The sequence below is a fragment of the Mytilus trossulus genome, chromosome 9 (assembly GCF_036588685.1).
Source record: "Mytilus trossulus isolate FHL-02 chromosome 9, PNRI_Mtr1.1.1.hap1, whole genome shotgun sequence".
Classification (NCBI taxonomy): domain Eukaryota; kingdom Metazoa; phylum Mollusca; class Bivalvia; order Mytilida; family Mytilidae; genus Mytilus; species Mytilus trossulus.
The window spans coordinates 72,368,135-72,383,729 of record NC_086381.1 but is presented as its reverse complement, the minus strand read 5'-3'; the positions used below and the strand labels follow the sequence as shown (position 1 = coordinate 72,383,729).

The following is a 15,595-nucleotide window of genomic DNA, read 5'->3' as shown; positions in this document are numbered from 1 at the left end:
TGCAAACCATGAGAATGATTTGCAAATTTTCTAAAGGAATGAATGCAGTCTTTGCCAAAACCACAAATTAAATATCCAGGAATATGCAACTATTTTTGAAAAAACGCAAATTAATACCCAAAAAATAAATGAATCCACAGTAGTGTAATATGACATAAGTATTACTTACCTATTGCTGCATTTGCACTTTTGACTTTACGATTAACAATTTCATAAGCTGTCTGAGCTGTGAACTCTGGTGTAGGGGGAGGGGCTTCCTCCTCTTCATACATTGACAGGTCTGGTGCAGTCACAGGACGATCTCTTATATAGCCCGCTTTAGCTCGATACAGTTTCCGATGTGAATTGATCAGTTCTGATTTTAAATATCTGTATTTCAATTTCTGATCCCTGGCCTAAAATACAAGTTAAGAACAAACAAATTAAATACCTGTCTTTACGGATCTTGTTAATATATAAGTGCTTTAAAACTGTCCTTTAAAGTGACAGAACAAGTAAATATTTGTTCTTTAATCTTCAGATTTAATCATTTTCAAATATCCGTTATTTTCATGATAATAATAATTTTAGTTCAAATGAGTGAAACACTGGAAAAAGGGAGATAACTGAATTCAGTTAGCTTGTTCAGTCTTTATAGGTGATTTAATCAAAAAGGAAGGGGTCAATTTCTTCAAAAGTGATTGACATACTATTGTAAATTATCTTACCCAAACAAAACAATTTATTAGAACTGCTTGAAACTAATAATGAAAAAAATTAACACTTAATAACAAAAGCTGTCCACTACATTAGAATAACATTTCTTTTTTTATATGCAATATACATATATTTTCTTTCATATATTTTCACCTCAACCTATATATCAGTCAAACTTAGCTGCAGAGAACATGCTGGTTTCTTACTAAAATACTAATAACACCAAGGTTATAGGTCACAATGGAAAACATTGCAATCAAAATTTATATGAAATACAATTATCACACAACCATAAAGTCTAGCAAAAAAAAAGTCATGTAATACAGACATTGAATATATACTAGCCAAGACAAAATCATATATATATAATGTATCTTTTTTCTATTGTTTACATAGAAAGACTTCCATGAAGATTATTTTTCAACGCGTAATAAACATAGCCCTACTTCAAAAATATATAGTACAGGCATTCTGTGTATAGAATATTTACTCAGAAGACCAGGAGCTAAGTCTTTATTTACCAAGTTTTAATTTTGAAAAGTCAAATTGTTGAATTTCCTACAACTCAGTAGTTATGAAAGATTAAATGAATTAAATACATAAAATGTTTGTTTACTATAGGTATAATTTGAACATATGTACTTAGTTTTAACTTAAGACAGTATGACCACAAACTTCTTTAATCCAAAACTTTAAACAATCTCATTTCTATGTTCAGTCAACCATCAAATCTTGGTCACACATTTACCAGTTAACTCCAAAACAAAATTATGCATAGTTTTAAGTTGATGTAACCACAAACTACTGAAACCACTTTGACCAATGTAACCTGATAAGGGATCAACACAAAGATAAACGCACAAACTGGAAAAACAAAATGCCATCTACTATTGTAGGCTAATAGCATTATTATGTGGATGTTATAGCTTATTCTTATTTCAAAATATGTAGCTCTACAAATATAATGACCAATGCTTATAAAACATTAACATTGAACCATAAGTGAATGTGAAATTTATCATTTAATTCCCATGTTTTTTATTTTAACCTGATGGCAGTTATTGAATACCCACTTTAAAAGTAATAGCCCTTAAATGAAAAATATTTTTTGTGTTTCAGGTTTCAGGTTTTTTTTATTTATAAATATTTGACTTATATCACTTATGGTACAATGATTTCTTTAGCTCTTCACAACATTTTAAAACATTCTGTTTACCCCAGAATCAAACATTTCAAATAGTTCATCAGAAATGTTTCTTTCCTGTTTGAACAAAAAATAAACATAAAAATTAATATCCTGTATTATAGAATATGTAACAGATCCAATTTTATAATTTTGATGTTAGAACTTGAACTGGTTTGTTGACCATTTAGGGTGATTTGAGTATAGTAATATGGTCACCTTGGTCTTCCTTCAAACAACAGTAAATCCCTTGACCAATCAGTTTGTCTGTTTGGCTGTATGAGATGTATAACAGCCACATCCTGATAGGATTGGGATGTTAAATCTGATGCTCCTGGAGATTGAGCATCAGACATATTTAACATTATTCTTTGTAATGAATTCTTGAAAATTATCTACACCAGCAGTAATCTTATTCTGAATGTCAGTTCTGAAAACATTCAGACCTAGAATGTCAGTTCTGGAAACATTCAGACCTAGAATGTCAGTTCTGGAAACAATCAGACCTAGAATGTCAGTTCTGGAAACATTCAGACCTAGAATGTCAGTTCTGGAAACATTCAGACCTAGAATGTCAGTTCTGGAAACATTTAGAACTAGAATGTCAGTTCTGGAAACATTCAGACCTAGAATGTCAGTTCTGGAAACATTCAGACCTAGAATGTCAGTTCTGGAAACATTTTGAACTAGAATGTCAGTTCTGGAATCATTCAGACCTAGAATGTCAGTTCTGGAAACACTCAGACCTAGAATGTCAGTTCTGGAAACATTCACACCTAGAATGTCAGTTCTGGAAACATTCACACCTAGAATGTCAGTTCTGGAAACATTCAGAACTAGAATGTCAGTTCTGGAAACATTCAGACCTAGAATGTCAGTTCTGGAAACATTCACACCTAGAATGTCAGTTCTGGAAACATTCAGAACTAGAATGTCAGTTCTGGAAACATTCAGACCTAGAATGTCAGTTCTGGAAACATTCAGACATAGAATGTCAGTTCTGGAAACATTTAGACCTAGAATGTCAGTTCTGGAAACATTTAGAACTAGAATGCCAGTTCTGGAAACATTCAGACAAACATTCAGACCTAGAATGTCAGTTCTGGAAACATTCAGACCTAGAATGTCAGTTCTGGAAACATTCAGACCTAGAATGTCAGTTCTGGATACATTTAGAACTAGAATGCCAGTTCTGGAAACATTCAGACAAACATTCAGACCTAGAATGTCAGTTCTGGAAACATTCAGACCTAGAATGTCAGTTCTGGAAACATTCAGACCTAGAATGTCAGTTCTGGATACATTTAGAACTAGAATGTCAGTTCTGGAAACATTCAGACCTAGAATGTCAGTTCTGGAAACATTCAGACCTAGAATGTCAGTTCTGGAAACATTTAGAACTAGAATGTCAGTTCTGGAAACATTCAGACCTAGAATGTCAGTTCTGGAAACATTCAGACCTAGAATGTCAGTTCTGGAAACATTTTGAACTAGAATGTCAGTTCTGGAATCATTCAGACCTAGAATGTCAGTTCTGGAAACACTCAGACCTAGAATGTCAGTTCTGGAAACATTCACACCTAGAATGTCAGTTCTGGAAACATTCACACCTAGAATGTCAGTTCTGGAAATATTCAGAACTAGAATGTCAGTTCTGGAAACATTCAGACCTAGAATGTCAGTTCTGGAAACATTCAGACCTAGAATGTCAGTTCTGGAAACATTCAGACGTAGAATGTCAGTTCTGGAAACTTTTTGAGACCTAGAATGTCAGTTCTGGAAACATTCAGACCTAGAATGTCAGTTCTGGAATTATTCAGACCTAGAATGTCAGTTCTGGAAACATTCAGACCTAGAATGTCAGTTCTGGAAACATTTAGAACTAGAATGTCAGTTCTGGAAACATTCAGACCTAGAATGTCAGTTCTGGAAACATTCAGACGTAGAATGTCAGTACTGGAAACATTCAGACCTAGAATGTCAGTTCTGGAAACTTTCAGACCTAGAATGTCAGTTCTGGAAACATTCAGACCTAGAATGTCAGTTCTGGAAACATTTAGAACTAGAATGTCAGTTCTGGAAACATTCAGACCTAGAATGTCAGTTCTGGAAACATTCAGACCTAGAATGTCAGTTCTGGAAACATTCAGACCTAGAATGTCAGTTCTGGAAACATTTAGAACTAGAATGTCAGTTCTGGAAACATTCAGACCTAGAATGTCAGTTCTGGAAACATTCAGACCTAGAATGTCAGTTCTGGAAACATTCAGACCTACAATGTGGGTTCTGGGAACAATCAGACCTAGAATGTCACAGCCAACAATATTCAAATCAATTGATTTCTTGGAACATGAAAAATCAGAGAAGGGGAGATAATCAGCCATTTTTTAATTATTTTTTATACATGAGAATTGAGTTATTGCTCCCTTATAATATGTAAATTTCAAAATGCAACCCTATTTCATAGATTTCTAAAAATAAAAACACCAATGAAAATGAACAAATAACAATGAAAAAACACTGAAGGTCTATGATAATGCCTAAAATAAGCAAAATTCCCATGTATTTTTAAAAGAAATTTATTCAAAGTAAATCTTCCAATTATTGGATAGTTATGAGCTGAGAATAACTTTTTACATTTGTATAAAGTTGACCAATAAGAAAATCTGAACTTAGTTTCTAAAATTCAAGATAGACATTAAAACCTTGTGTTTACCATACCACATGTTTAAGTTGCTTGAACAGTGGTTTCAATACATGAAGAAAACAAAATACAATATATTTTCCTTTAAAAAAAAAGGAAAAAAACTTGAGTGTATTGATACTTCTATTCTAATAATTTTAAATAACTTCACAGTACCATTTAATGTTGATTTAATTGATAATAATGGAATATTCTTCAGGTTTATTTTAAAGAAAAGATAAAATGTTTTCAGAAAGTTTATATCTAAAAAAAGAATGTTAATTTATCAGTAAAAAAATGTAAAAATATTTGAACCACTTTGAAAAATAAGCAAAATATTCCCTAAACATGGTAATGTCTTATGCTAGATTATAACATTATCTACTGTAGGACACAATAATTTTATTAGACCTATGAAATTCTAGATCTTACCAGCTGAATTCTTGAGTCTCCACAGACGACTGGAGGTTCTCTGAACTTTGACACATCCAGCTTTTCCTGTCCAAAGTCCCATTCTTCAGCAAGGTACTCATTGTTAAGTCTGTCTTCTAACTTCTTATCATGATGGGATAATAGACGCTCAAAATCTACCAACTGTAATAATAATACATCCATAAAATCTAAATATAGACGCTTTAAATCCACCAACTGTAATTATAATAAATGTATAAAATCCAATTGAAGACGCTCAAAATCTACTAAATGTAATAATAATAAATGTATTAAATTCCAATTATAGACGCTCAAAATTTAGCAACTGTAATGATTATGTAAAAGCCAATAATAGACGCTCAAAATCTACCAACTGTAATAATTATTCATAGATGCTCAAAATTTTTAACTGTAAAAGTAACATAAAAATCAAATAAAGGTGCTTGAAATGAACTGTTGTGAAAGTAATATAAAAACTATTGGCACTGAGATATATCTTGCTTGTCGGCAGGAAATTCAGTAAAAGACAATCTAATGGATAGCAACATTACTCATAAATTTAAAGTTGATGGACAATAACCTCAGGGCAGAATCTCCAAATAATCGTCAAACTGATATGTACTTCTAGTAATGCAACTTATTATCTTATTATATATATCATACATCACAAGTAATTACTATCAAACTGGGTCGGACTTCTCTTGAACTGAATTATAAATGTGTGTATTGTTATGTATTTACTTTTCTACATTGCCTAGAGGATTAGGGGGAGGGTTGAGATATCATTAACATGTTTAACCCCGCCACATTTTTACATCTGTCCTGGTTATTGAAGCCTAAACCGTTGTAACTAAGAAAAGAGCAACAACTTTGTCTCACTTTCAGCAACTTTCATTGAAGGTGAGACAAAAATGGAGATATGGTATTTTGCCAATTAGACAACTATTCACCAGAGTTACTATGATGTGTATGCAAAACTCTATAATTCACTGTATAGTCTTCACAATGAAACAAACAATACTGTGAATATTTTCAATGACGAAAATTTGGAAACTGGACCAGATGTATGGATCTAAATGATTTCTTTAAAGTGGTACCTAAAACTACAGGGAGATAACTCTGTAAATCAGCTAAATGTTTTAACCACGTTTTATTGTTAAGGAAATCTAAGCTTCTAAATGATCAAAACTACTGTTTGTCAAACTTCTATATATCCAATTAAATTTTTCTGATGAAACATTTGGTTCAAATTTTTTGAAACTTTTATGTTTTTGTCAAAGGGTCAAAGTGAATATTTTGTAAAAAAGTTATGAAAATTAAAACGAGCAAAATTAATTTTTGGTCAAGGTGTTGGGTACCAATTTAAAGTCTACATGCAGTACTTACATCTTTATATTCTTTCATAATTTGTAATTCTTTATACACAAGAATTTAGTATTCATTTATTCCATAAGAAAAGGTGCAATATTAGATAAATTTCAATGATAAATGCACCCTTGAATTTTTTTATTTACATTCCTTTATATTCTTGCAAAATACACATTAATACTTCCAAGGTTAATTTATAGTTAGAGAGTATATTTAACTCTGCTTAATCCTATGTTATTACTGTTATTTTAATCCATTAACTATATTCCATTATTATTTCATTGTATGAAAACCTTACATTTAGCCAATACACAAGAACAGATGGCTTCTAATTACACATATATCATAATCATTTTTCATGTAATCCTCAACAATAATAATATCCTTTTAGTAAACTTATTCCTTATTTGTCTTACAAGATTTTCTATATTTACTGTGCCACTTAAAATGGAAACTTTAGTGTTACAAATTGAGTTTCAAAGTAGCATATTGACAAAATCCAAAATATTTTAACAATGACAAATTATCAACACTTTTAGTCTTTTATTTGGCATACAGTTAATGAGTGTAGCTGTTTGTTCTGTTATTCCCATTATATTTTTCAAAGTTAAAAAAGTAGCGATATATATCTGTTTAACAGTACTGTTTCAAATTAACACTTATATCACAATAGGGTACTTTGAAGATTTTACAATAGACACCCTGAAATTAAAATTTTAAAAAACCAGCAATTCTAATTTAAAAAAAAGCAAACACATATCATATTTCAAATGCCATTTTACTTTAAAGTATTTGAGTTGAATAAGATAAAAAATAAATTATGATTTTTTATTTCCTAAGTAGGTGCCCCACCATGTACTGAAAAAGTTTTTTGTTACAATAAGAATGATGTTACGATTATGTTACAAAATAATAATATTTACAACAATATCAAGATTAAAGCATTTATCTGATTTAACAGGATTTATAAAATCTTAACTCAAAGCTCAAATCTTATTTTAAGCCAATAAGAAAAGACAAATATGCAAAGACCTTTAAACTTATCACCTTTGTTTTATCAACTTTACAATCTTTTCAAAAAGAGCTTGGCATTTTTTCATTGGGGGTCTTTTACGGTGAATGGGTTTAAGACACATTATCAAGTCATGGTTTGAAAGAATAGCAAGTCATGAGATTTTATTTCTGCAGTTGAAGAGAGCCAATTTTATTTAATTTTATTTGCCAGGTGACCAGTATTTAAAAATATACCTAGAAAGGTTTTCCCCATTTAGAACAGTAGTTCACACCACATCTTCCTATTTCTATCTACTGTAGGGTTTGTTACTCATGCTCTGTGAATGCAGTATAATGTGTCCCAGTGCTTGTAGTGTATGCCCTTATATTTTTCAGTTATTGGTTGTTTGCCTATGAGAGAGCTTTCACATGTTTATTTATTTGGATGGAGAGTTGTCTCATTGGCACTCACACCACATCTTCCTATATCTATTCTGAGTATAATAGATTCGAAACAATTATCTTTTTGTTATAAATGAATGGAATGTAGTTTGACAACTCTTCTTTACTGATAACTGTTATTATAGCAGTGTTACACCATTGAAAAATTAAGCAAGAAATATATACAGGGCTTTTACAGAAGACAGCAGATGGGTATTCACAAAAAAAAGGATCTAGATGTCTTCATTGACGTGAATAGCTTCAGGCAAACAGGAAGTGGCTACACGTAAAAATTACTTTCCCACTACAACTCAATATCATAAAGCTGCAACCAAAGAAAATTCTCCTTGTATAATTAGTGTTGTAAAATTCCAAACTATCGGCAAACAGGAGGGTGCTACATGACAGGTGTAAAAATAGCAACATTATCAAGCTACAGACCAAATATTTCCTTTCATAGGAGCAGTGAAAGCTTTGATGCAAATATTCTGTGTACAAGTAGAGTTGTAAAATTTCAACCTACTGGTGAAAAACAGGTTGAAATTTCTTAATCCCTACAACAACCAGATGCTCCACAAGGCACAGCTTTATAAGACTGCAGAGGTCGAACCCTGAACAGTTGGGGCAAGCTTGGACACAATATTCAGACTTGAAACTGTCTAAATTTCGATTGTGATCAAATTTTTGACATAATATAGGTTTCTGACACAAAATAATTGTGGTCAAAGATCTTACATATCTATTGCGCAATATTGTGCAATTGAAGATTCTTCTTGAAACTTTTCTTGAAAAATTTTGAAAAAAAACTAGAGGCTCTCAAGAGCCTGTGTCGCTCACCTGTTACTGTATTTACTGGTGTTGATCATCTTGGTTAGTAGGTGGGGTCATTAGACACTTTTTTAAAATAAATACCATTGTTATGATTGTGGCCACATTTAGTTTGATATGGCCCATAGTTTTAGAAAAGAAGATTTCAAGTTACAAAAATGACAAAAAGTTGTTCAAAGTTGACTATAAAGGACAATAACTCCTTAAGGGGTATTCTTACAATTTTTATCATGTTTGACTTATTTGTAGATCTTACTTTGCTGAACAAAATTGCTGTTTACAGTTTATCTCTATCTATAATAGTATTCAAGATAATAACCAAAAACTGAAAAATTTCCTTAAAATTACCAATTTTAGGGCAGCAACCCAACAACGAGTTGTCAGATTCATCTGAAAATTTGCGAGGGGGTAGATCTTATTCTGATTGACATTTAAATCTTGAAAGATTTGCCCTAAATGTCTTAGTTTTAAAGATATCAATCAAAAACTGCATTTTACCACTATGTTCTAATTTTAGCCATGTCGGCCATTTTGTTTGGAAGGCGGTGTCATCGGACACATTTTTTAAACTATATACCACAATGATAATTATGGCCAAGTTTGGTTTAATTTGGCCATGTAGTTTCAGAGAAGAAGATTTTTGTACAAGTTACAAAAACTGACGAAAATTTGTTATAAAATTGACTATAAAGGGCAATAACTCCTTCAGGGGTTGACTGACAATTTTGGTCATGTTGACTTATTTGTAGGTTTTACTTTGCTGAACATTATTGCTGTTTACAGTTTATCTCTATCTATAATAGTATTCAAGATAATAACCAAAAACTGCAAAATTTCCTAAAAATAACCAATTCAGGGGCAGCAACCTAACAACCAGTAGTCAGATTCATCTGAAAATTTCAGGGCAGATAGATCTTGACCTGATAAACAATTCAACCCCATGTCAGATTTGCTCTAAATGCTTTGGTTTTTGAGTTATAAGCCAAAAACTGCATTTTACCCCTATGTTCTATTTTTAGCCATGGCAGCCATCTTGGTTGGTTGGCCGGGTCACCGGACACATTTTTTAAACTAGATACCCCAATGATGATTGTGGCCAAGTTTGGTTAAATTTGGCACAGTTGTTTCAGAGGAGAAGATTTTTGTAAAATAAATGACAACAACGACGACAGACGCCAAGTGATGAGAAAAGCTGATTCAGCCCTGTGGGCCCTGTAAGCTCAAAAGGCTTCTTTTTGGCCCCTATTTGGCCTTTAATTCCTACACTGTTAGCCCCATCACAACTAAAATTAATCTTAACCTTCTACTTGTGGTATTAAACATTGTGGTACAATTTCAGAGAAATTGAAAAACAAGTAATTATCCTGAAATTAGAAAATGCTTGTTTTGGGCCCCTTTTTCCTAAATGGTTGGGACCATCATCCCCAAAATCTATCCCAACCATCCTTTTTTGATATTGAACTTTCTTAAATAATTTCTTAGAGATCCATTCACTTAAACTTAAGTTATTGTCTGGAAACCAATGTGTGGTCATATAACAATATAAAGCTGCAGACTATATATCAAAACATCCCCTCAGTATAAACAAGGACACTTTTGATGAAAATGTTCTTTCCGATTGACTGAGAAATGGTTGTCAAATTGAACTGACAGATGGACAGAGTCTATTGGTTACTTAATGTAAATAAGAATAGTTTAGCGCAGAAAAAAGAAAGAATGAATTCACAAATGTCAGCACAATGTTGATTATGGTATATACAATTACCTTAAACAGATCTCCTTCTTTTCCCTCAGCTTTTTCCATGCTGTCAAATGTGAATTCATCATACAAATCAGCCCTGCAAATACAAAAAGATGTCTAACCTTCATCAAATCAACACTTACTCTAATAACTCTAACCTTTATCATCTAATCTTCTAATTCTAATTTTCTGACTTTATTTTATTAAATTTGTTTTGAATCCTTCTAATTTAACTAATGATATATAGATAAAACAGTTGACATGTTTGTCGACATCCTACAGAACACAAATATCAAGATATTGCAAGAAAAGGACATCAAATGTCATTGGACAGAGAAGATTCTATCATTCATCTGAACCTTTTTGTTTTTCTCTGACTGTTTATGATGTCTTTACACTAAATCCATTTGATGTTGGATGTGTACTGATTGATAATTTAGTCTTAGATGCATGATTTTTTATATTAATTGTTAGTGGCCTTTGACTAGCAGTCAGTAATTGCAAGTACTGTAAGATCTGTACTTTTTGTTGTTTAGATGCACAAGTACCCAGCATGATGTCAACTTTTATTTGTAATATTTGTATTTTCTATCCATTTGATGAGTTAAGTATTTTCAACTGATTTTTATACTTCGTTCTTATGTTATACTGTTACACCACTGTCCCAGGTTAAGGGAAGGTTGGGATTCCTCTGACATGTTTTAACCTGCCACTTTCTGTATGTATGTGCCTGTCCCAAGTCAGGCGCATGTAATTTAGTGGTTGTCCTTTGTTTATGTACTAGTATTACATATTTGTTTTTGTTCATTTTTTGTACATAGATAAGGCCATTTAAATTTTCTCGTTTGAATTGTTTTACATTGTCATTTTGGAGCCTTTTATAGCTGACCTATAGTTGTTAGTTTCTATGTCATTTGTCTCTTGTGGAGAATTTTCTCATTGTCAATCATAACACATCTTCTTTTTTATACTTGTACTGTCGTATATCCATATTCTTTTATTGTTTAGTATACACCAAAAGAGATGTCTGACTTATCTAAGCGTGCGAGGTTTTTACTAATGCCAATTATGTGACTAGGTGAGTTTCAATAATAAAAACTCTTGTTTTGATATATAAAAGATAGATCTGTATGTATGTTGTTTTGAAATTGAATAAATTAAAACTCGCATTTTTGACCATTTTTGAAAAATCGCAATTATAATTGTACACAATAATTTCTGCAATTACAGCAACTGATATTTGATAGCTATCTGCTTGATATTGTACTAGAGAATGTCATTTTAAAGATAAAATGTGATAACTAAAAACTAGAGGCTCTAAAGAGCCTGTGTCACTCACCTTAGTATATATGTGAATTAAATAAAGGAAGCAGACAGTTCATGACAAAATTGTGTTTAGGTGATTGTGATGTGTTTGTACATCTTACTTTACTGAACATTCTTGCTGCTTACAATTATCTCTATCTATAATGAACTTGTCTGTGTAGTTTCAGTGGAAAATGTTAGTAAAAATTTCCAAATTTTAAGAAAATTGTTAAAAATTGATTATTAAGAACAATAACTTCTAGGGGGTCAATTGACCATTTTGGTCATTTTGACTTATTTTTTAGTCTTAAATTGCTGTACATTATTGCTGTTTACAGTTTATCTCTATCTATAATAATATTCAAGATAATAACCCAACAGCAAAATTTCCTTAAAATTACTAATTTAAGGGCAGCAACCTAACAACGAGTTGTCAGATTCATCTAAAAATTTCAGAGCAGATAGATCTTGACCAGTTAAACAATTTTACCCCTTGTCAGATATCCCCTAAATGCTTTGGTTTTTGAGTTATAAGCCAAAAACTGCATTTTACCCCTATGTTCTATTTTTAGCCCTTGCGGCCATCTTGGTTGGTTTGCCCAGTCACAAAACACATTTTTTTAACTAGATAGCCTAATAATGATTCTGGCTATGTTTGGTAAAATTTGGCTCAGTAGTTTCAGAGGAGAAGATTTTTGTAAAAGTTAACTAAGATTGACGAAAAATGGTTACAATTGACTATAAAGGGCAATAACTCCTAAAGGGGTCAACTGACCATTTTGGTCATGTTGACTTATTTGTAAATCTTACTTTGCTGAACATTATTGCTGTTTACAGTTTATCTCCATCTATAATAATATTCAAGAAAATAACCAAAAACAGTAAAATTTCCTTAAATTACCAATTTAGGGGCAGCAACCCAACAATGGGTTGTCTGATTCATCTGAAAATTTCAGGGCAGATAGATCTTGACCTGATAAACAATTTTACCTAGTCAGATTTGCTCTAAATGCTTTGGTTTTTGAGTTATAAGCCAAAAACTGCATTTTACCCCATATGTTCTATTTTTATCCATGGCAGCCATGTTTTTTTATGAAATGGGAATTAAAACACAAACTTTATGGATGACGCCGGACGCCAAGTGATGGGAAAAGCTCACTTGGCCCTTTGGGCCAGGTGAGCTAAAAAGGATCTCCTACTTTACATATAACTGCAAATGTTGAGTGCATCTTACCATAACACAAGATCTAGAAATTCAAACAACTGCATCCGATCTGGCTCCTCAAAATGTACTGACATATGTTTGATCCGGTGCATCATCTTTAGCGGTGCAATACTTCTCCCACACATCTGTTATCAAACATTAAACATAGTTATTTGTGAGACACTCATTGTCATCAAGAATACTTTTAAATTCCTTAAGTTATATAAAAAAAATAATAATACCACTCATATAGTTGATAGAAAATATATGCAGAATTTCTTCAAGACAGTATTTTTTTCTGCATTGTAGTCTGCAATTTCTTTTTTGTCAGTGGTTTCTTTTACATATGGAAATGTCTTTACCAAGTCAGAAATATGACAGCTGTTCTCCATTTGGGAAGGTTACTAGAGCTTATTTGAATAACAGAGATAAAAGTGAATAAATAATTCTAAATTTTTCATTTCTAACATAATATACCATCTTAAATTATGACTTTTTATATGAAACCAGTAACATTAAAGCCCTAGCCTGCATTGCTGCCAATACAACTAGAGTTATCTGCCATTGACTAGGAAGTATAATTTGTTACCAGTAACATTAAAACCCCGAGTCTGCAGTGCAGTAATACAACTAGAGTTATCTCCTATTGACTAGGAAGTATAATTTGTTACCAGTATCATTAAAACCCAAGTCTGCAGTGCAGTATATATGTTACAGGCATTTTCTAAATTTAGGCATTTTGTAAAATGACTGAAATTTTTAGGCATTTTCTAAAATGCCTGGATGATTTAGGCATTTTACAAATTGACTATTTTTTTCAGACATTTTATAAAATGCCTGAAAAAATTGTAAAGCATTTTACAAAATGCCTAAAAGACTAAAACTGAATGGAATGTACTCAAAATTTAACGACTAGAAATATCAAATAAATAATTTTATTCTATCTTTAAATATTGCATGAAATTTAAACAGTAAAAGTTTTATAATTTTAATTAAATCATTTACATAAACACTGACAATCATTTGTTGCTACATGTAATGTTTGGATGACAGCGACTGTAACACATTTGACCTGACTTTTTGCAAATACAACGTTAAGTGTTACATTAAGTCTTACCACTAGCACTACAGCCACATTTTGTGTAACTCTGACCATCACACAAAGAAACGTTACTGACAGCTTTTCTAAAGGATATTTCATTATCATAATTTACACAATGAATAGCAATAAAATTACTGTCACATAGTTTAGACTGATTCCTGGTGTAAAGTCAAAGTAGTATTCCATCTTTAATTCCAAGTTTATAACCATGCTCTTCCTTTCCAGTAACAACAGCATACCTGCCAACTGTCACTATTTGCGGGGGATTTCCCCCATGGAGGCTTCCAAATTGAAATGTTGAAAGAGCAATGTTAAACAAAACAGTTAATTTACAATGACTCTAGGCTTATAAAAGCATGAAGAAGCCACAAAACACTATTAAAATGTATTTGAAGGCCCCCTTGAAGTTTTTTTGGGGGAACTATGACAGCAATCTTGCACGCAAAACCACCATGGGCATTTTCAAAAGTTGGCAGCTATGCAACAGCCATAAGGTTACGCAGGTCTCCTTTCCCTCGATTCACATGGGGAATTGCAACTAATACATTTTCTTCAACATCCACCTCTGTTAAAACTCTTTCCGATAGATTTTTCATCCTGACAGCTTGTTTTGTTATTGAGGCTGACGTATGCTTTCTCTCATTTCTGATGACCTCTTCGTTTGAACACAGGTGACAAGATATAGTATCAATTATGTTTCCTTTTGAACACAGCTCATGTATGTACTGTGCACAAGTAGAACACTGGATATTCGAAAAACATAGATTTTCACACACGGCACACACATGAACATCTAATTCTGTTTCCTGAGTTTCAGATAGTTTCTAGTTATAGACAATAAAACTAGTAAAACATAAAAACTTAACCTGCAGGCTAGATTTATTAAGAATAATCAATACTTTTTTGTAGGTTTACAATATATTTCTATAATCTAATTAATGTATTGCATATTTACACAATTTGCCTGAAACAGTCCAGGCATTTTGTGTAATTTTCATTAAAAATTTCAGGCATTTTACAAAATGACTACGTTTTTTTAGGCATTTTACAAAATGCCTGTCAACTTTAGGCATTTTAGAAAATGCCTAAAAATTCAGTCATTTTACAAAATGCCTAAATTTAGAAAATGCCTGTAACATATACAACTAGATTTATCTCCCCTTGATTAAGAAAGATTAAGTGCCAGTCTTTGTAAGAATCAGGCAATTTAGGTAAAAATTAAAACATGATTAGAAAAAACCCACCGAGCTAATCATGCTATTTGATACTAACCATCATCCTGAGTTAAAAAGTATTAGTCTTTCGTTTGTGTGATTCTGGTAATATCAAATAACTTGGTTAGAAAATTGGTTAGAATGATAGCAAATTACAGAGTTATTTCCCCTTATTTGTTAATTTCTAGGGCATTTTAACCAAATTGTATCTTCTATTACCAGAACAGAAAATGGAAATGAATGAAATTTTTGTGCATAACTACATATTATGAATTGAAATCAATGTCAAATTGGGTGGGATTTTTTGGTCATGTTTTCACCACTGCCTGATTCTTAGGCAGACTGGCACTTAATTTTAAAGTGTTAAAAAAGGAAAAAGATAAGCATGCCAGTGTAAACAAAAAG

At 31.9% G+C, this 15,595-nt stretch overlaps 1 protein-coding gene across 4 annotated transcripts in view; it reads right to left on the bottom strand.

The window, feature by feature from the left end:
- Positions 1-15,595, bottom strand: part of LOC134683355 (uncharacterized) — a 55,340-nt gene that overhangs the window by 16,840 nt on the left and 22,905 nt on the right. For 2 of the 4 annotated variants that reach the window (XM_063542610.1, XM_063542611.1), the window contains exons 6-10: positions 12,905-13,020; positions 10,390-10,462; positions 4,995-5,156; positions 1,913-1,957; positions 170-395 (exon numbers count right to left, since the gene is read on the bottom strand). In XM_063542610.1, the coding sequence (XP_063398680.1) occupies positions 170-395; positions 1,913-1,957; positions 4,995-5,156; positions 10,390-10,462; positions 12,905-13,020 (622 nt within the window). Of the gene's footprint in view, positions 1-169; positions 396-1,912; positions 1,958-4,994; positions 5,157-6,380; positions 6,555-10,389; positions 10,463-12,904; positions 13,021-15,595 lie in introns of those variants that run through there. The other 2 variants (XM_063542612.1, XM_063542613.1) reach the window with 2 other exon arrangements.